The 14,357-nt window shown below is 34.1% G+C and overlaps 4 protein-coding genes across 4 annotated transcripts; 1 reads left to right on the plus strand and 3 right to left on the minus strand.

The window, feature by feature from the left end:
• Window positions 1-1,525: 1,525 nt before the first annotated feature.
• Window positions 1,526-3,131, minus strand: LOC142229372 (DDB1- and CUL4-associated factor 13). Its single transcript, XM_075299924.1, has 3 exons — window positions 2,970-3,131; window positions 2,195-2,909; window positions 1,526-2,136 (listed from the first exon to the last, which is right to left on the minus strand). The coding sequence occupies exons 1-3, from the start codon at window positions 3,037-3,039 to the stop codon at window positions 1,584-1,586; spliced, it is 1,338 nt and encodes a 445-aa protein (XP_075156039.1). The 5' UTR covers window positions 3,040-3,131; the 3' UTR covers window positions 1,526-1,583.
• A 1,093-nt stretch (window positions 3,132-4,224) lies between these two features.
• LOC142229610 (transmembrane protein 185B) lies at window positions 4,225-7,725 on the plus strand. The gene is made up of 5 exons (XM_075300187.1): window positions 4,225-4,404; window positions 4,470-4,646; window positions 6,206-6,543; window positions 6,611-6,741; window positions 6,802-7,725. The coding sequence occupies exons 1-5, from the start codon at window positions 4,367-4,369 to the stop codon at window positions 7,183-7,185; spliced, it is 1,068 nt and encodes a 355-aa protein (XP_075156302.1). The 5' UTR covers window positions 4,225-4,366; the 3' UTR covers window positions 7,186-7,725.
• Window positions 7,726-8,708: 983 nt separating this feature from the next.
• Window positions 8,709-9,839, minus strand: LOC142228625 (deubiquitinase OTUD6B). The gene has a single exon (XM_075299120.1). It carries the CDS (start codon window positions 9,833-9,835, stop codon window positions 8,870-8,872), a length of 966 nt encoding a protein of 321 aa, XP_075155235.1. The 5' UTR covers window positions 9,836-9,839; the 3' UTR covers window positions 8,709-8,869.
• A 347-nt stretch (window positions 9,840-10,186) lies between these two features.
• Window positions 10,187-12,903, minus strand: LOC142231168 (uncharacterized). The gene is made up of 3 exons (XM_075301786.1): window positions 11,086-12,903; window positions 10,251-10,974; window positions 10,187-10,206 (listed from the first exon to the last, which is right to left on the minus strand). The coding sequence occupies exons 1-3, from the start codon at window positions 12,901-12,903 to the stop codon at window positions 10,187-10,189; spliced, it is 2,562 nt and encodes an 853-aa protein (XP_075157901.1).
• Between the last annotated feature and the right edge of the window lie 1,454 nt (window positions 12,904-14,357).

Genomic DNA, 14,357 nt, shown 5'->3' on the forward strand with positions numbered 1-14,357 from the left:
TCTTTGGGGAATCTCCCTGTACATAAATATACTTTGGGATCGTAGCAAAAAACCGTGTAGAAAATATGAAATTCTAAACAATTTTTCCTTTTTAATAGGCATTCGTCCTAAAATGTGGGTATTAAGTTCGTGTTTAGCCGCTAAAATCGTCATTTTTCACGATTACTTTTCTTTAATAATCCATTTTAAGGAATACAAACTTTGTGAAAATTTGCTTTGGGCTATTCCCCATTATTTCTTAAGAGCTATAGGAAAACAAATACATAAAATTCATGAGCGTTAAATCGCACGATCTAGGTGGCGATTTGACCGGTCCCGAACGTGAAATAAAATGTTCGCCAAATTACTTTCGCAGTAACTCCATTGTTATGCGTGCTGTGTGGCATGTGTCACTGTCTTGTTGAAATCCAATGGCATGCAAGCTAATCTCTTCCATTTTGTGTAAAAAACGGCGGATGTAATCGAACGGTATTGCTCGCTATTCACAGTTATGATTCGCATAATCATTGAAGAATTACAGTCCAATGACACCACCAGCCAATAAACCGCACCAAATTCTCTCCAAAATCGACAATTCTACTTATTTACGTACCCATTGACCCAAGAATGAGCTTCATCGCTGAATACAATTTTTCGATAAAAAAGTGGATCTTCGGCCAACTTTCCAATCGTCTATTTTGGTAACAAAATCCAATAATTTTTATTATTATAAATATTATTTTTTTTTTGTTTTTACTTTCATTTATTTACTTTTTCGGTTTTTGCCCATAAATTTTGTATCAATTGTTTTATTTTAATTAAATATTTATTTTGTCTGTTATTATTATTTTTATAATTATTTTTTATTTTTTATTCCTTGTTTATTATCATCTTGTTAACTAGCATTCAACTTGACTCACATACTGTAATTATAAGATTATTAATATCTTGTTGTATGTGAAACTTGAAAATTCAATAAATTCAAATAAAAATTAAATTAAAAATTAATTCGAATTATAGACCAAAACCTAAAATGTTTGACAAAGAAACGGAAGACGAAACGTACGCCAGCTATTTAAACCAGTGTTGTCAAAAGGCTAATTGCTAAAAAATCGTCCTTTATATAATATCCAAATTAAGCCGACTTCAAATATTGTTCAAGGATTTTAACTATGAGAATATTATAATGAATAGGAGGGCTATGCAAGCTAGAAAACAAGGGATTGGGAATTATCGTAAAATACAATTTTATGCGCTGAAAAGTTTATATCTAAATCATGAACACCTTAATATTCATATTTTAAATACATAGTGGATGGATGCCAAGCTACGTGGGTGAATATAGAGTTAATCAAATTTACAACTCAATACTAATTTACTACATGCCACTTACAGATTTTTTTCGACTTTTCGATTTTTTGAAAAGAAATCTACTCTGCATTTTTATATCTTCAGCATGTAAATACACAAATTTCTTAGTCAGTAATCAAAAACGAAACGCAATGGATTTTTTTTTATCAAATTTATATAGTACCACTAGAAAACATCTTATATCATAAAATTGGTTCAAAATATATTTTAAACAATTCTTGGTTTGCTTACATCTAAACTTCCTCCTTCAGTACAGCCTTTTTCTTCTCGGCCACAAATGGCACCGAACCTGGTTTCGAATGATTTCGAACATTGGCCTCTTTGCGTAATTCCTTATCCTTAACCGCACGCATTTTCTTCTGTGAATTGAGTACATGACGTGGTACTTGTCGATGTCTTGCTATTCGTTTAATTTGTGGATGTGCTGCATATTTCTCCTTTAGAGCTTCTTGATAGTTAAAGGCTACACGTTCACGTGGACGTACAACGCCCAATTTTTCTGAAGCTTTAGCCTTCCACATGCGAATATTCATTTCATCCGAACCGGTGAAAACATATCGATTGTCGTATGACCAGGCCACACAAACGACATGTTGCATACGTTTGGTATGGTAAATATCACGTGAGTGACTTTGATGTACATTGTAAATGCGTATTGTTTTGTCGTAACTTCCAGATACGAATTCTTTACCAGTGGGTGAATAATCTACATCAGTAACTGCGGATACGTGATCAAAGTGGATCTTTATTGGATTCTTCAGTTGGCGAGTGTCGAATGTGTAGAGGCTAGAAATGTAAATTTAATTATGGTAACTAAACATAAATTATTTATTATGTTACTTACTTGCAATCCTCATTTGCTACTGTGAAATTAAATGCCTCCATTGGATTCCAAGCTAGTTTATTGCTCTTCATAGTCATAACCATTTTTCTCAATGGATTGGCTTGACGTTGGTCATACAAAATAATAGATCGATCACTGCCGCAACATGCCAAGATAGATGTTTCAACCGGATTAAAGGCTACCGCATGTAATGTATCGACACCCCATTTCAAATTCTTCAATGGGTCATTTCGACTTTCATCCCAAATGGAACAAATTTCTCCACATGTAGCATACTTTGGCTCTTTGCGATGATGAGAAATTCCTGTTATGATTGTACGACTTAAAATTGTGTTAATTGGTTCCTCTTCCTCACCGACGTCTGGACTTGTGGAATTCCACACCTTAATCGTTTTATCATCACCCACTGTGAAGAAACGCTCTCCCGTTACATCGTAGCATATGCCACGCACAAAACCTTCATGTGCAACGAAACTACGTACACTCTCGCGATTTGCCAAATCCCAAACACGGACTTCTCCATCATATGCGCCCGATGTTAGTGTGGATAATTTTTTCGGATGTTTGCCAAAACATGAGACACCATCACGGTGACCACTAAGATTTCCAACAAACGGTTTTGCAAATACTCTTTCTAGTTTTGTAGCATTTAGAGCACGAACATATTCTCGTGCCGATTCCATGGGATGCAATGAAGGGTCATAATTTCGGGGTACTAATGAAAACGACGTATTTATATTAGTATCAGTCTATGTTAGAAAGACATACGACTTACGTTTGTGATGCTCATGTTTGGTTTCTCGGACATATTCGTCCGGATTACGGCTTATCATCTTTACCTTCATTTTCAAGCAAATATTTTTTTAATGTCTAAGCTTATAATTCTTTGCGTTAAAAAGCAACGTCGCACGTGTGTTTGTAAATAAACAGTGAAAAAAGTTGACATTAAACAGAGTTGCCAAAGCTAAAATTTCCTTATCAAAAAATAATAAATGGTACAGTGGCATCTCTCAAACAGCTGACTAATTTGCCGATGAAAGTGTTCTCCAACCTTTTCTTCAATGACACCAAATGTGTGGTCTACTTATGCGCTTTACAGACTATCAGTTATTCCGAACGGAATGTCGGTGTTTGTAAAGAATCTTACAGTGTGTCGGATCGATACGACTTGTCGGCGATGACTAAATAATCGGTAAATGTGTTATCGATCCCATAAACATGCAGCAGTATCGCAGCACATTTACCGATTATTTAGTCATCAATGAATTGTCGTATCGATTGGACACATTGTAAGATTCTTTACAAATACATACATTTCGTACGAAAAAACTTATAGTCTGTAAGACGCATTATATTCAATAAGCAAATAAAAAATAGAATTTGGGTTTGTGTAATATGACGTTCATTGTATGCTGGAAATCGCTCTGTTTTGAGATTTAAGCAAGAATTACATACCATGCGTTCAATGCGTACTATGCGTCCGATAATTGAAGAGTTGACATTTCTCTTTGAAATCAAAAGCTCGAATAGACTGTCGCAAACAGAAAAAATTCAACCCTTCCATCAACGCACGGATTGACGCATGGTGTGTAATTCAACCTTTACAAATCAACTTTACATACAGACTCGATATTACAAACGTAAAAAAGCTAATTTCGAGCCTAGTGTTAACGTAGTATGAGAATGAATATTTATTATAGCTCTTTTTACTTCTTTTTCTGTACAGAGCTGAGAGCTTTAGAAAGATATATACGGGAAAAGCAATTTCTCTTGACATTTATAATTTCTCACATACGAAACGAACGCTTTCGTTCGACTGATATGCCAAAAACAGCTGATTTTCCTTTATAAATTCAGCTGTTTTGGGCATTCTAGTCGAACGAAAGCATTCGTTTCGGATATGAGAAATTTGCTGCTATTTTCTCATTTTCAGAGCACAAAACTGCCTCTTATTTGCAGGATGCTCTTTGACTTTTATTTGGACGACTTTTTGGGGATTTTTATATAAAACACATGGCAACGCTGTCTTGAATCAATTGAAATCATATCAACACAAAATATATAGGCATTGGAATTGAACAAACACTCTCCATTAATCTTTTAAACAATTTTTGAGCAACTGGTGGAAAACAGCCCATTACATCCCTTTGTTGTGCCTGACATTGGGGAAAAATGAACCTACAATCACTTTTTCGAGATTTTAATCCCAGGTATATGTTTTTCTCGAAGAATTTAAATAAAAAGTCTACGTATACATAACATTTTCTATTTACAGCAAATTCATTGTGCATTGCAGTCTGTTTACATTTGTAACTTTATTTGCATTGCGTTTAGATGGTTACGTCGATTGGCCTTGGTTCTTGGTTTTCATGCCTTTATGGATATGGAAAACGATTGCAGTTTTGGGAGCTACTGTCGGTTCTATAGTTTGGTGTCGATATCCTCATTATAGGTATGTACGCTTAAGGGTCATATATGTGGTGTAAAGAAAACCATCTGTTTTTATTAGTGAATGTGATATATCAGGCAAATCTATTTTTTTAACGTTTCCTTCCCAAATTGGGCATGTCTTCCCCAATATGAAGTCTTCAATTGTAGCCTTGGTTTTTGCCCTTATGCGTGAAACGTATTTTGGCCCTGTGTAAAAGATCACAGTAATAGGTCACTGGTTGGGTCTATTGAATATAACTGTACGAGTAACACAAAGACGAACATCATCCAGCTATGTGATTGATAACTTCATGTGATTTGTATTTATAAATGCTATCAAAATACTCTTTATAGTGAGTTTTCATGCATTGTACGCTTCCATGGTTAATGTTCCATGGTTAATGAACCTACAAAGGGACATATATTTAGAAATTGTTATTCCACCATTTATGGCGATGGAATAGTCAGGCAAACTCACAATCTTTGAAAAAATGTGCACAAAACCAAACGGTTTCCTACCACAATGGTCCGAATAGTCTTAAGTGAGCCTGAAATAATGGACGCCAATATGCCTAGGGTTGAAGATTAAAAAGTTTAAGGCGGCTTCATATAACTGAGGTCAGTAGTATTCCGTAATCGAGTTATTCCTTATAATAATTTAAATTTTGTTTTATAAACCTTTATTTATTGACATCCCCACACAGATGAAAACCATCTGTTTTTGCTGCTTAATGTAGAATAGGTAACCAAGAAACTTCATCTTTAACGTTTCTCCTATCTTTTTCTTATATTTCTGAGACCAAGCTTGGAAATGTCTTCCTTGCGAAATCTTGCTCTTTCTCTTAATGCTTAGTACTAAGTTCGTTTCTGCGAAAAACGAATATCTTCATCTATCTCCGTAAATATACCCTATAGGGTCTCAAACGCATAGGGTCTCTTAACTTATTTATGCGAAATAATATGCCAGCCTATTTTTTCGTGCGAAAAACCCTGGGTTGTATAAATATGTCTTTAAAATGCTCAAAACAAAGATTTCGTATTTATTCCGCGCTAACTGTTTTTATATGGAATATAACAGTTTTTGTGCGAAAACGTGATCTCAGTACTAGGCTTAAGGATGATATGTATTTGGCCTATTTTCGTGCTTCGGGTTTCGTTATATTTTATCTTTACCTTAGCCCAAAAGAAAGACTCCTACGGATTGGCATCTGGTGAATTTACCAGTTGCTGTGTGGGCGAAAAAGTGAATCGCCATAAACTGGCGATCCAAAGAGATAGCAGAGCAGTTAAATCTATATTTTCCTCATCTAATATGGGTGCTGATCAATGAAACATACATACATTTGAACTCCAAAGTGTTTGTTTTAATAAGAAACCACCTTACATATTTCCGTAAACTCTATATAATCTATACGACTCTGGGGACCAGAATCTTATACTGCATTCGTAGATGGCGAATTTATTAAGCAAACGAATTTTAGGGGCATATTACTTTAGATTACGGCGGTCCTAAAATTTTTTAAATTGAGCTGGTTATTTCATAATTCTAATTTTTCTTTATTATTTTTTCACTCTTTATAGACTAGAAGGCGATTCCTACACACAGTTTAAGGCAATGTTGATATCTTTATCTCTACACCTGATATTGTTAATGTTTGAATTGCTTGCCTGTGACAATTTAACCTCAAAGCGTCATTTATGGGTCCTAGTATTTATTCCTCTCATATTTGGATCTGTGGCTAGTGTCGGAGCGTGTGTTTGGTCTGTTAAACATGATAGATCATTCGAATTGGAATTATTTTTGGCAGTCAATGCTTTACAATTTGTATCGCTTCCTTTGAAATTGGATCAATTTGTAACATGGAATTGGGAAGTGGTATTTGTTCCCATGTGGATAGTGATATGCTTAAGTTTAGTGAGTAAGTATCACATCGATTGTTGAAGTACGTAGTCCGTTTTTGTTTTAATTTTGCGTATAATTGCCAGGTGTACTCTACAATATTATATTTTGTGGAATAATGATGAGAACACCGGAAATATCATTGCAACAAAAAAAGGCAGCATTGAATGCAGCAGTGGGTAATGTTTGCACCGTTTTACCATTGCTGTTCTTTCAGGTAATGTATACTTTGTTTTTTAATTGAAGTCAAGAAATAATCAACAAAAATTCAATACAGGTTGTAATCTGCGATAAACTCGAGGGCGAAATAAAGTTTCCCTACATTGTGATATTCTCTCCATTATTGGCATCGATCTTTGCATTGATTGTCCTTAGTTTTAGTGCAAAGGGCGGTAATAAATGGTGGTTTGGTATCCGTAAGTCTTTTAGTCAATTTTTGTTGTCCGCCATGCCTTTCCTACAAGAATACGGCAATATTTCCTACCATTCTGACAACAGCAATGCCCAACAAACACAACCTTTGGGTTCGTCTTCGTCGACATCGTCATCATCGAGTACTGCCCATTTGAGTGGTGATAAACACAGCAAGCACAGTAAAAAATCTAAAAATGATAGTATGAAGCCAGTGGTACCTATTATTAGCATTGATTTGCCTGACTAATAAAGTGCAAAGCAAAGGACTTGTAATTTTAGGGTATTTTATATTAGATAAGAAATTACTACTACTTCTACACTACTAAATGGTTACATTATTTTTTTATATATTTTTAAAATTTTATTTTTCATCTCATTTTTCATTTTATTAAACTGTTAACGGTATTTTTTTAATTATTGGCAATGTCTGTAGAGCATTGAGCTTAGCATGAGTTGATGAAATCACCGAATAATTGTATACATTACTGGAATCAGTATTTTTATGAACATAAAATATCATGACATGAAATTGTAAACACAGGAAAATGCCTGAATCTCTACTACTCTGTTTAACTTGAATTTACTACTTTAATACACAAATATATTGATGGAATATAGTTACATATATGATTTGTTAAACATTTATGTAATATTATTTGTTTTGGTAGAAACGCAAAATTGTGTCCTTGTATACATAAACATGAATATGCATAAATACTTACATTTAGATAAGAAATTATATAGTAGAATACTAGTAAATTAAATAATAAGTAAAACATTTACAAAAGCCTTTAATTTTTATGGGAAGATATATGCCTGAAAACTATCATTGCAGTGAATGGAATTTGCCCTCGTTGCTTTTGGGGATAAAGAAAGAAAGAAATCTATAATTAGGTAAACTTGGAAGTAATCGGCTAAATAACAACAAGGACTTTGTTAGTACGATGAAAGTGCGTTAGTCTTTTATGGCGAAGGTGCAGGTGTCGATTAATAGGTGGAGCTGGCAAAAATTTTTATTTTGTTTAATGTTTATTGTTTTTGCTTTATGTAATTCTTTGTTCAATGCATATTTTTTATTTATTTATATTTAGTTTTAATTTTATTTTTATTTTTTTTTTATACTACATAATTTAGTTTTAAGAGCTTTTTATTTTTTATTGGAGTAGTAATGCTATTGCTCTCATTCTTGTAACGTTTTTAGGGTCTCATAGACTTTGTTACATATATGTTGAAATAAAAAAAAAAAAAAAAAAAAAAAATCAATTCGTACGCGAGTGAAAATTTTACATTCGTTTGTTTGGTTTCCTAACATCAAACAAATATCTTAAAATTAGTCGTAGAGCCTCTAGTAGAGAATTCCGGTCAACTAAAGCGGTGGCTAAAAGCAACTGCATTAAAACTGACACAGATTCTGCAAGTTGTCACAACACTAAGGAGTTATCTACAGAATCTAATCAAAAATTTGTAATGATATTTGCTGGACCCAGTAAACTATATCTGAAGATCAACAAAAGGAACCACCACGATACTTTATGTTAGACAATTATATTCTTTTAATGAAATAGAAAAAAAAAATGAAAATAGGTCTAGTGGATAGTAGAAAATCTGCCAACGTCCGTTTCTAAGTAACAGCAACTGTTAATATTAGTCAAAAATTATTGGATGTGCTAGAGCCGTAGTGAAATCGTACACTTGATAATTGTCACCTTATTTTCCCCAATCTGTTACAAAACGATTCCTTTCATTGCAAAATAACCTGAAATCAAACGATTTTTCCATTGGTACTATATAAAATGTACCATCATTTAAATTTGGTTTTATTTGGATAAAATTACTATCAAATGTTTTGCTTTTAAATTTGTTTTTGAGTTTCGGTAAATGCATTAGATTTATGTTTCAGCTCTTCTCCTCATGCTAAATACAGCATTCAGTTACATCTCCTGTTTTTCAAAATCTGATTCACCACCTTCTTCAAGCGGTACGGTAGAATTATAATGCTCTCCTAAGCTATACATATGACGGTGATATGTTATCACTAGCGGTGCGCCACCAAATTCTGCTCCCTGAATGGTGGGCGATCCGTCTGCTTGTAGAACTTCTATGGGTACCTTAAGTATTGAAGCTAATGCTTTCAACTCTATTTGGCCTCCCCAAGCTGGAGTATTGCGAACATCATCACAATATTTTTCGAATTCTGTATCGGTAAGTAAATCACCGGTGTCTGGATTCGTCATATATGGTATGAGATTTTCTTTGTTAGCATGTATGTAATTGGCAGTTTCATATCGTAATTCTTGAACATTATGATTACCCAGACCATGTTGCACGAGTTGATGGCGAACAGCATTATAAAGACAGTCACCATCTGATGGTATATCATGCAAGGATAGCTGACGATCTTTTAGTTTCGTAAGCAATTTACGCATTTCAAATATTTTTGTGTGGTTTTCTTGGCCAGCAGATTTGATTTCTTCGTCTCTTTTGCGAGCTTCCAGCGCCTTTTTATCCCTACGCTTTTGGGCTTTTGACACTCTTTGAGGTTGTTTCGTGGCGACAACATCGTCATCCTCATTTTCGGAGCCTGCCGCATGATTATGGTTATTCTTAATAGCTTTTAGATCGTCATTTGTATGGGATGATTCGTTAGCGTTGATTTCAGCTTCAGCCTTTTTCAATTCTTCAGCTTGTCGTGCATCTAAATCAGCTTCTAACTTGGCTATTTGTTCCAGTACCTCTTTTCGTTTCTTTTTGTCCGATTTAGGAGCATTCTTCTTTAGTTCCTGAATTTTCGCTTGAAGTTCTTTGCGTTGTTTACGGTGTCTCGATTGTACATCTTCCAGACAGAGCTCTGTTAGTTTTGTTGTAGTTTCAATTAAACCGTCTGCTACCTGCTCCATGTAAGTCAGATGTAAATTCTTTTTCCTTTATTTTAGTTTTGCTACCGCAATTTCACTTGATAAGCTTTTTTTTTTTTTTTTTTTTTTTTTTTTTTTTGGTTTTAGTTCCACGTCAGTGTGTGTTGGTAGAGTCACATAGTGCTCATATACCAGGACTTGATGAGAGACATGCCAATGTTTAGGGTCTATGTCTTAGTATAAATCTCCATGATTTGAATTGTAGGTCGTTATTACATTGCGTGATTTGTTTGACATTTGAGAAAAAATGGCGAGCTTTATAGCGAAATTTTATTGTGTTTGATGAAGTCAACTAATTCTGCAATATCCGCCATGTTCCGTTTTTGAAGGAGGTCAGGTAAGTTGTTGAAATGCTTGAAAATTTCAAAATTTGGTCGATTTTGTTCAAATTTTATACAGCTAAAAATTAAATGATGCTCATCTTCTACCACATTACAGGTGTCACATAAGTTTGATGGAGCTATGCCAATACGATGTAAGAATTTTTTGCAATAAGTATGGCCAGTTAATAGTCTATTAATCGTCTTAATGTCGGTGGGAGCCATTGTTACATTTTTGAACCATTGGGTCTTCGGAGGTTCATGGAAGAACAGTTTGAAGTATGTGCCTTTGTGTAGAACTGCTTCCTTGTAATCATCAGACCATTCATTCCAGAGTGATTCCTGAATTTTACATTGTGCATCTCTTATTGATAAGGCGGTGGAGATTGGGCAGCCGGCGCTAACAGCATATTTGGCATAATAATCTGCGGTTTCATTTGGTGTGATCCCAACATGCGAGGGTGTCCATATAAAGGTAACAGTCGAAATATATGAGTTGTTGATTTTTTCCAGTATGTTGTTGACTAAATAGTTGTGAGCCGAATTGTTGCTTATAAGCAAACATGCATTTTTGCTATCAGTGAAGATAACAGCATTGCGTATTCCTTCCTCTAATATTAGATCAATCGCTTTGTCAATAGCATGTAGTTCACCAGTGAGAGAGGAAACCTTGTGTGGTATGGAAAAAAGAAAATTTTGATTTGTCGAGATGTTGCAAACCGCACATCCTGAGGACTGTGCGCCGATCGATGCATCCGTGGCCCAAATGGAATAACCCATTGTTTTGAAATCATTTATAGACTGACGATATATAGCAATTATACATTCTTTGTTAGTATTGTTTTTGTTTCCATCAAACAAATTTAGCAGGACTTTTATTTTATATGAGGGTCTTTTGTTCTCATTTGTTACAATATTATCAAAAATATATTTGAATTTGTGATAAACCATACCCAAGCTTGTATTAGAAGACGAGGAGGTGATATATTGGTATAAAGATAGATTAAAGGTTTTTAGTTTTATAAGTTCTTTAGCAGCAATGAGTTGCGTTCTTTGTTTGGGAGGTAAGGTTCCAGCTAAAGCATAGATTACATGCGTGGGTGTTGTTCGAGTTAGACCAAGATTCCTACGTAGAATCTGATATTGAAAACTAGTAATTTTTTTGTTTAGGTATGTTGGCATATGCGCCATGGAGGAGTTGAGATATTCTGTCTTGGAGAATATAATGGATTTTGTTATGTTATTGGCAACGTAGGGGTGTATACCACAATTCAGAGTTGTTATCATTCTTATGGCCTTGAGAGAAAAGCTGCAGGAATTTATGACTTCATCATAATGTTCTTTTAGAGACAGACTGTTTTTGATATTTCTACCAAGGAATTTTATACTTGTAACCGGTTTTATCAGTTGACCAGCGAGAGATATTAGTGGAACTTTTCTTGCACCTTTAGCCACATACATTGTAGATGTTTTCTCTATGTTTATTTTGAGATTTAAGTCTTTTAAAAGCGAAGCAAAACTGATTACTTTATTTTGCAGTTTTTTAATAGCATCATCAAAGTCATGACTATGAGTGAGGATTATGAAGTCATCCGCAAATTGAAAGACGTGCGTATTCTCATCTTCTACGCCATGGAGACCCAACGTGTAGATATTAAATAATAATGGGCTCAGACAACTGCCTTGTGGGATGCCATTAAAAATTTCTATTTGATTGTTTCCCATAACTAATATTCTTTTGCAAAGGAATGACATTATCCATGCTATTATTTGGTTAGGGAAGTTTAATTCAAGTAGTATAGATTGCAGTACACTGATATTAACCCGCTCATAAGCATTGCTAACGTCCATTGTAACCAGTACAACTTTTCTTCCCTTTTCTTTTTGGAGATTCATAGTGTGAATTAGGTCGTTAATGCAGTGTGAAGCCGACATATTTTTCCTGTAAGCGTATGACCTATTTGGCAATATGTGGTTTAGATTAATGAATGTATTTAAGCGTTCTTTTACCATTAGATTTGTAATTTTGATGAGTACCGAGATGAGAGCTATTGGTCGAAAATTTGTATAGATATCAAGATCCTTACCTTTTTTTGGTACTGGTACTATTTTGATTTTTCTCAAATTATCACTAATCTCGCATGATCTCCAAGAGTTATTGAGAGCTTCAAGCAGTCTTTTTTTACATACCAATGATAGTTGATGGATCATTTCATAAGTAATACCATCTAGACCAGCGGCTGAGGGGGTAGTTTTGCCTTTCAAGACGTGGACTAGTTCATCCAGTGAAAAATCATGTGATATAGCAAAGTGCGTTCTTGGAGTAGCAAATGTGTTATCCGGAACTTGAAGTTTCATGTGGTTTAGGAATTCCATGTTATTCTCTTCACACCATTTGGAGCTTGTTGACGTTTCTTGTGACTCCTTACATCCTCTAATAAATTTAAAAAGTGACTTTGAGTCAGGTTTATTGTTGAGCTTTTCAACTTTATCACAGAAAGATTGTTTTTTAGCCCTCTTGGCTGCATTTTGAAAATTTTTTATTGCTTGGTGTAGTTTTGAGGCATTTATATTGTCTTTTTTGAGATCAAAAGTTTTTTGAGCTGCTTGTTTTAGTCTGTATAGTTTATCTACTTCTTTATTCCACCACTTTTTGGGTACTCTGTTTTTAATTAAAGTGAACGTTGATTTCTTAATTTCAGACTTAAAGCAATTTTGGATATCCCGCATGTTGTTCGGTATTGTAATTTTTTTAATATTTTCCAATAGTAAGTTTTTTGCCAGAAATTTTGTTTTTTTTAATTTATTACTCATAATTTTGATTTCTATGGGGTAGTGATGACTACCACCAATATAGTTTTTTAATACTGACCATGAAGTAGGCATGTTCGTGTTTGTGAATGAAAGGTCGAGAACTGAACCATGAGAGTGGTCATTTATATTCTTCCTAAAGGTGACACTGCCATCATTTAAGCATCGAAAAATTGATTGGTTAAAAATCATTTTGATTGCATTACCTCGGGATGAGTCAAAAGTGTCTCCGAAAGCTTTTGACCGGGCATTGAAATCACCTAGTATGAAAACATTTTGCTTGTATTCTAAAAAGAAAAATAGTTTTTCCAATTCAATTTTTAAGGTATTAGTGCTAATTGAATGAGGGAAGTATACTGAAACAAATATTAAATTTGTGTTTAGGTTTTTTGTTTCACAAATCAGAATATCCAGTGAACTAGAAAATTGTATTTTTTTAATTTTTATACTTTTTTTACTAAGTATAGCAACACCTCCAAAATTATCATGGCGTTTCTTAGTTATAATATTGTAGTTGTTAAGGCACGTTTTAGTGTCTTTGTCTTCATAATTAAAAATTTCACTAAGAATGCACACATCAACATTTAATTTGTTTAGATGATAGTCTAAAAATAATTTATTTTTTGGTAAGCTTTGAATGTTATATTGTAGAATAATCATTCACAGATGTATTATTATTTTTAAGATTATGTGTTTTAATTTTACTTGTAGATGGTACACTTTTGATAGCTTCTTGGAAATTCTGTAGAATATTTAGCCCCTCCGAGCATTTGATTGATTCAAGAACTGCAGTCATTTTAGTATTGAATAGCGTAACTACTTTTTCAAAATCAGAGACAGTAGAAAAGTTTTGGTATTCGTATGTGGGTCTGGTGGGAGTAATTGTCACTGGTGTGGCAACCGGATTTATTCTCGCTGGTGAGAGTCTAGCAACTTTATTATATTTCAACTTGGTAATTCTTTTGTTGATTTCCTCATTTATGGAATTGGAGACAATATTGGAGTTTTGATGTTTTTTGGTAGTAATTTCAGGAAAATTTTTGGCATATTCCTCTTCTCCAAGAATTTCAAAGTAGTTCGTGCTTTGATGAGATTGCAGGCATTCTTTGCGGGATTTATTTGATAAGGCCATAATTGTTCTTACTGATTTTTCCACTTCCCATTTTTTACACTTTGTTGAATCGTTGGCTGAATGGTCTGATTGATTACAGAGAATGCATCTTGGTGTTATACAAGGAGCAGCGCATTGGGTTGTCATTAGACAATCTTTACATTTTATTTCTTTACAGTTTTTTTCGCATGGGATAAAATTTCCACATAGTAAACATCTCTTTTTTGACCGACATCGAGTTGCAATATGACCCAATCTTCCA

Source organism: Haematobia irritans, chromosome 3 (assembly GCF_050003625.1).
Source record: "Haematobia irritans isolate KBUSLIRL chromosome 3, ASM5000362v1, whole genome shotgun sequence".
NCBI classification, from domain to species: Eukaryota; Metazoa; Arthropoda; class Insecta; order Diptera; family Muscidae; genus Haematobia; species Haematobia irritans.

Excerpts from the sequence above, each read along its gene's own strand:
- LOC142229372 (XM_075299924.1), bottom strand. The coding sequence starts at position 3,039 with ATGAAGGTAAAGATGATAAGCCGTAATCCGGACGAATATGTCCGAGAA. Across the intron at positions 2,910-2,969 it reads CAAACATGAGCATCACAAAC|TACCCCGAAATTATGACCCT; the intron begins GTAAGTCGTATG and ends CGTTTTCATTAG. Across the intron at positions 2,137-2,194 it reads GTAGCAAATGAGGATTGCAA|CCTCTACACATTCGACACTC; the intron begins GTAAGTAACATA and ends TTACATTTCTAG.
- LOC142229610 (XM_075300187.1), top strand. The coding sequence starts at position 4,367 with ATGAACCTACAATCACTTTTTCGAGATTTTAATCCCAG. Across the intron at positions 4,647-6,205 it reads TGTCGATATCCTCATTATAG|ACTAGAAGGCGATTCCTACA; the intron begins GTATGTACGCTT and ends CACTCTTTATAG. Across the intron at positions 6,742-6,801 it reads TACCATTGCTGTTCTTTCAG|GTTGTAATCTGCGATAAACT; the intron begins GTAATGTATACT and ends AATTCAATACAG.
- LOC142228625 (XM_075299120.1), bottom strand. The coding sequence starts at position 9,835 with ATGGAGCAGGTAGCAGACGGTTTAATTGAAACTACAACAAAACTAACA.
- LOC142231168 (XM_075301786.1), bottom strand. The coding sequence starts at position 12,903 with ATGCGGGATATCCAAAATTGCTTTAAGTCTGAAATTAAGAAATCAACG. Across the intron at positions 10,975-11,085 it reads AATATATTTTTGATAATATT|TCTATAAATGATTTCAAAAC; the intron begins GTAACAAATGAG and ends ATATATCGTCAG. Across the intron at positions 10,207-10,250 it reads GCATCATTTAATTTTTAGCT|CATTTCAACAACTTACCTGA; the intron begins GTATAAAATTTG and ends GAAATTTTCAAG.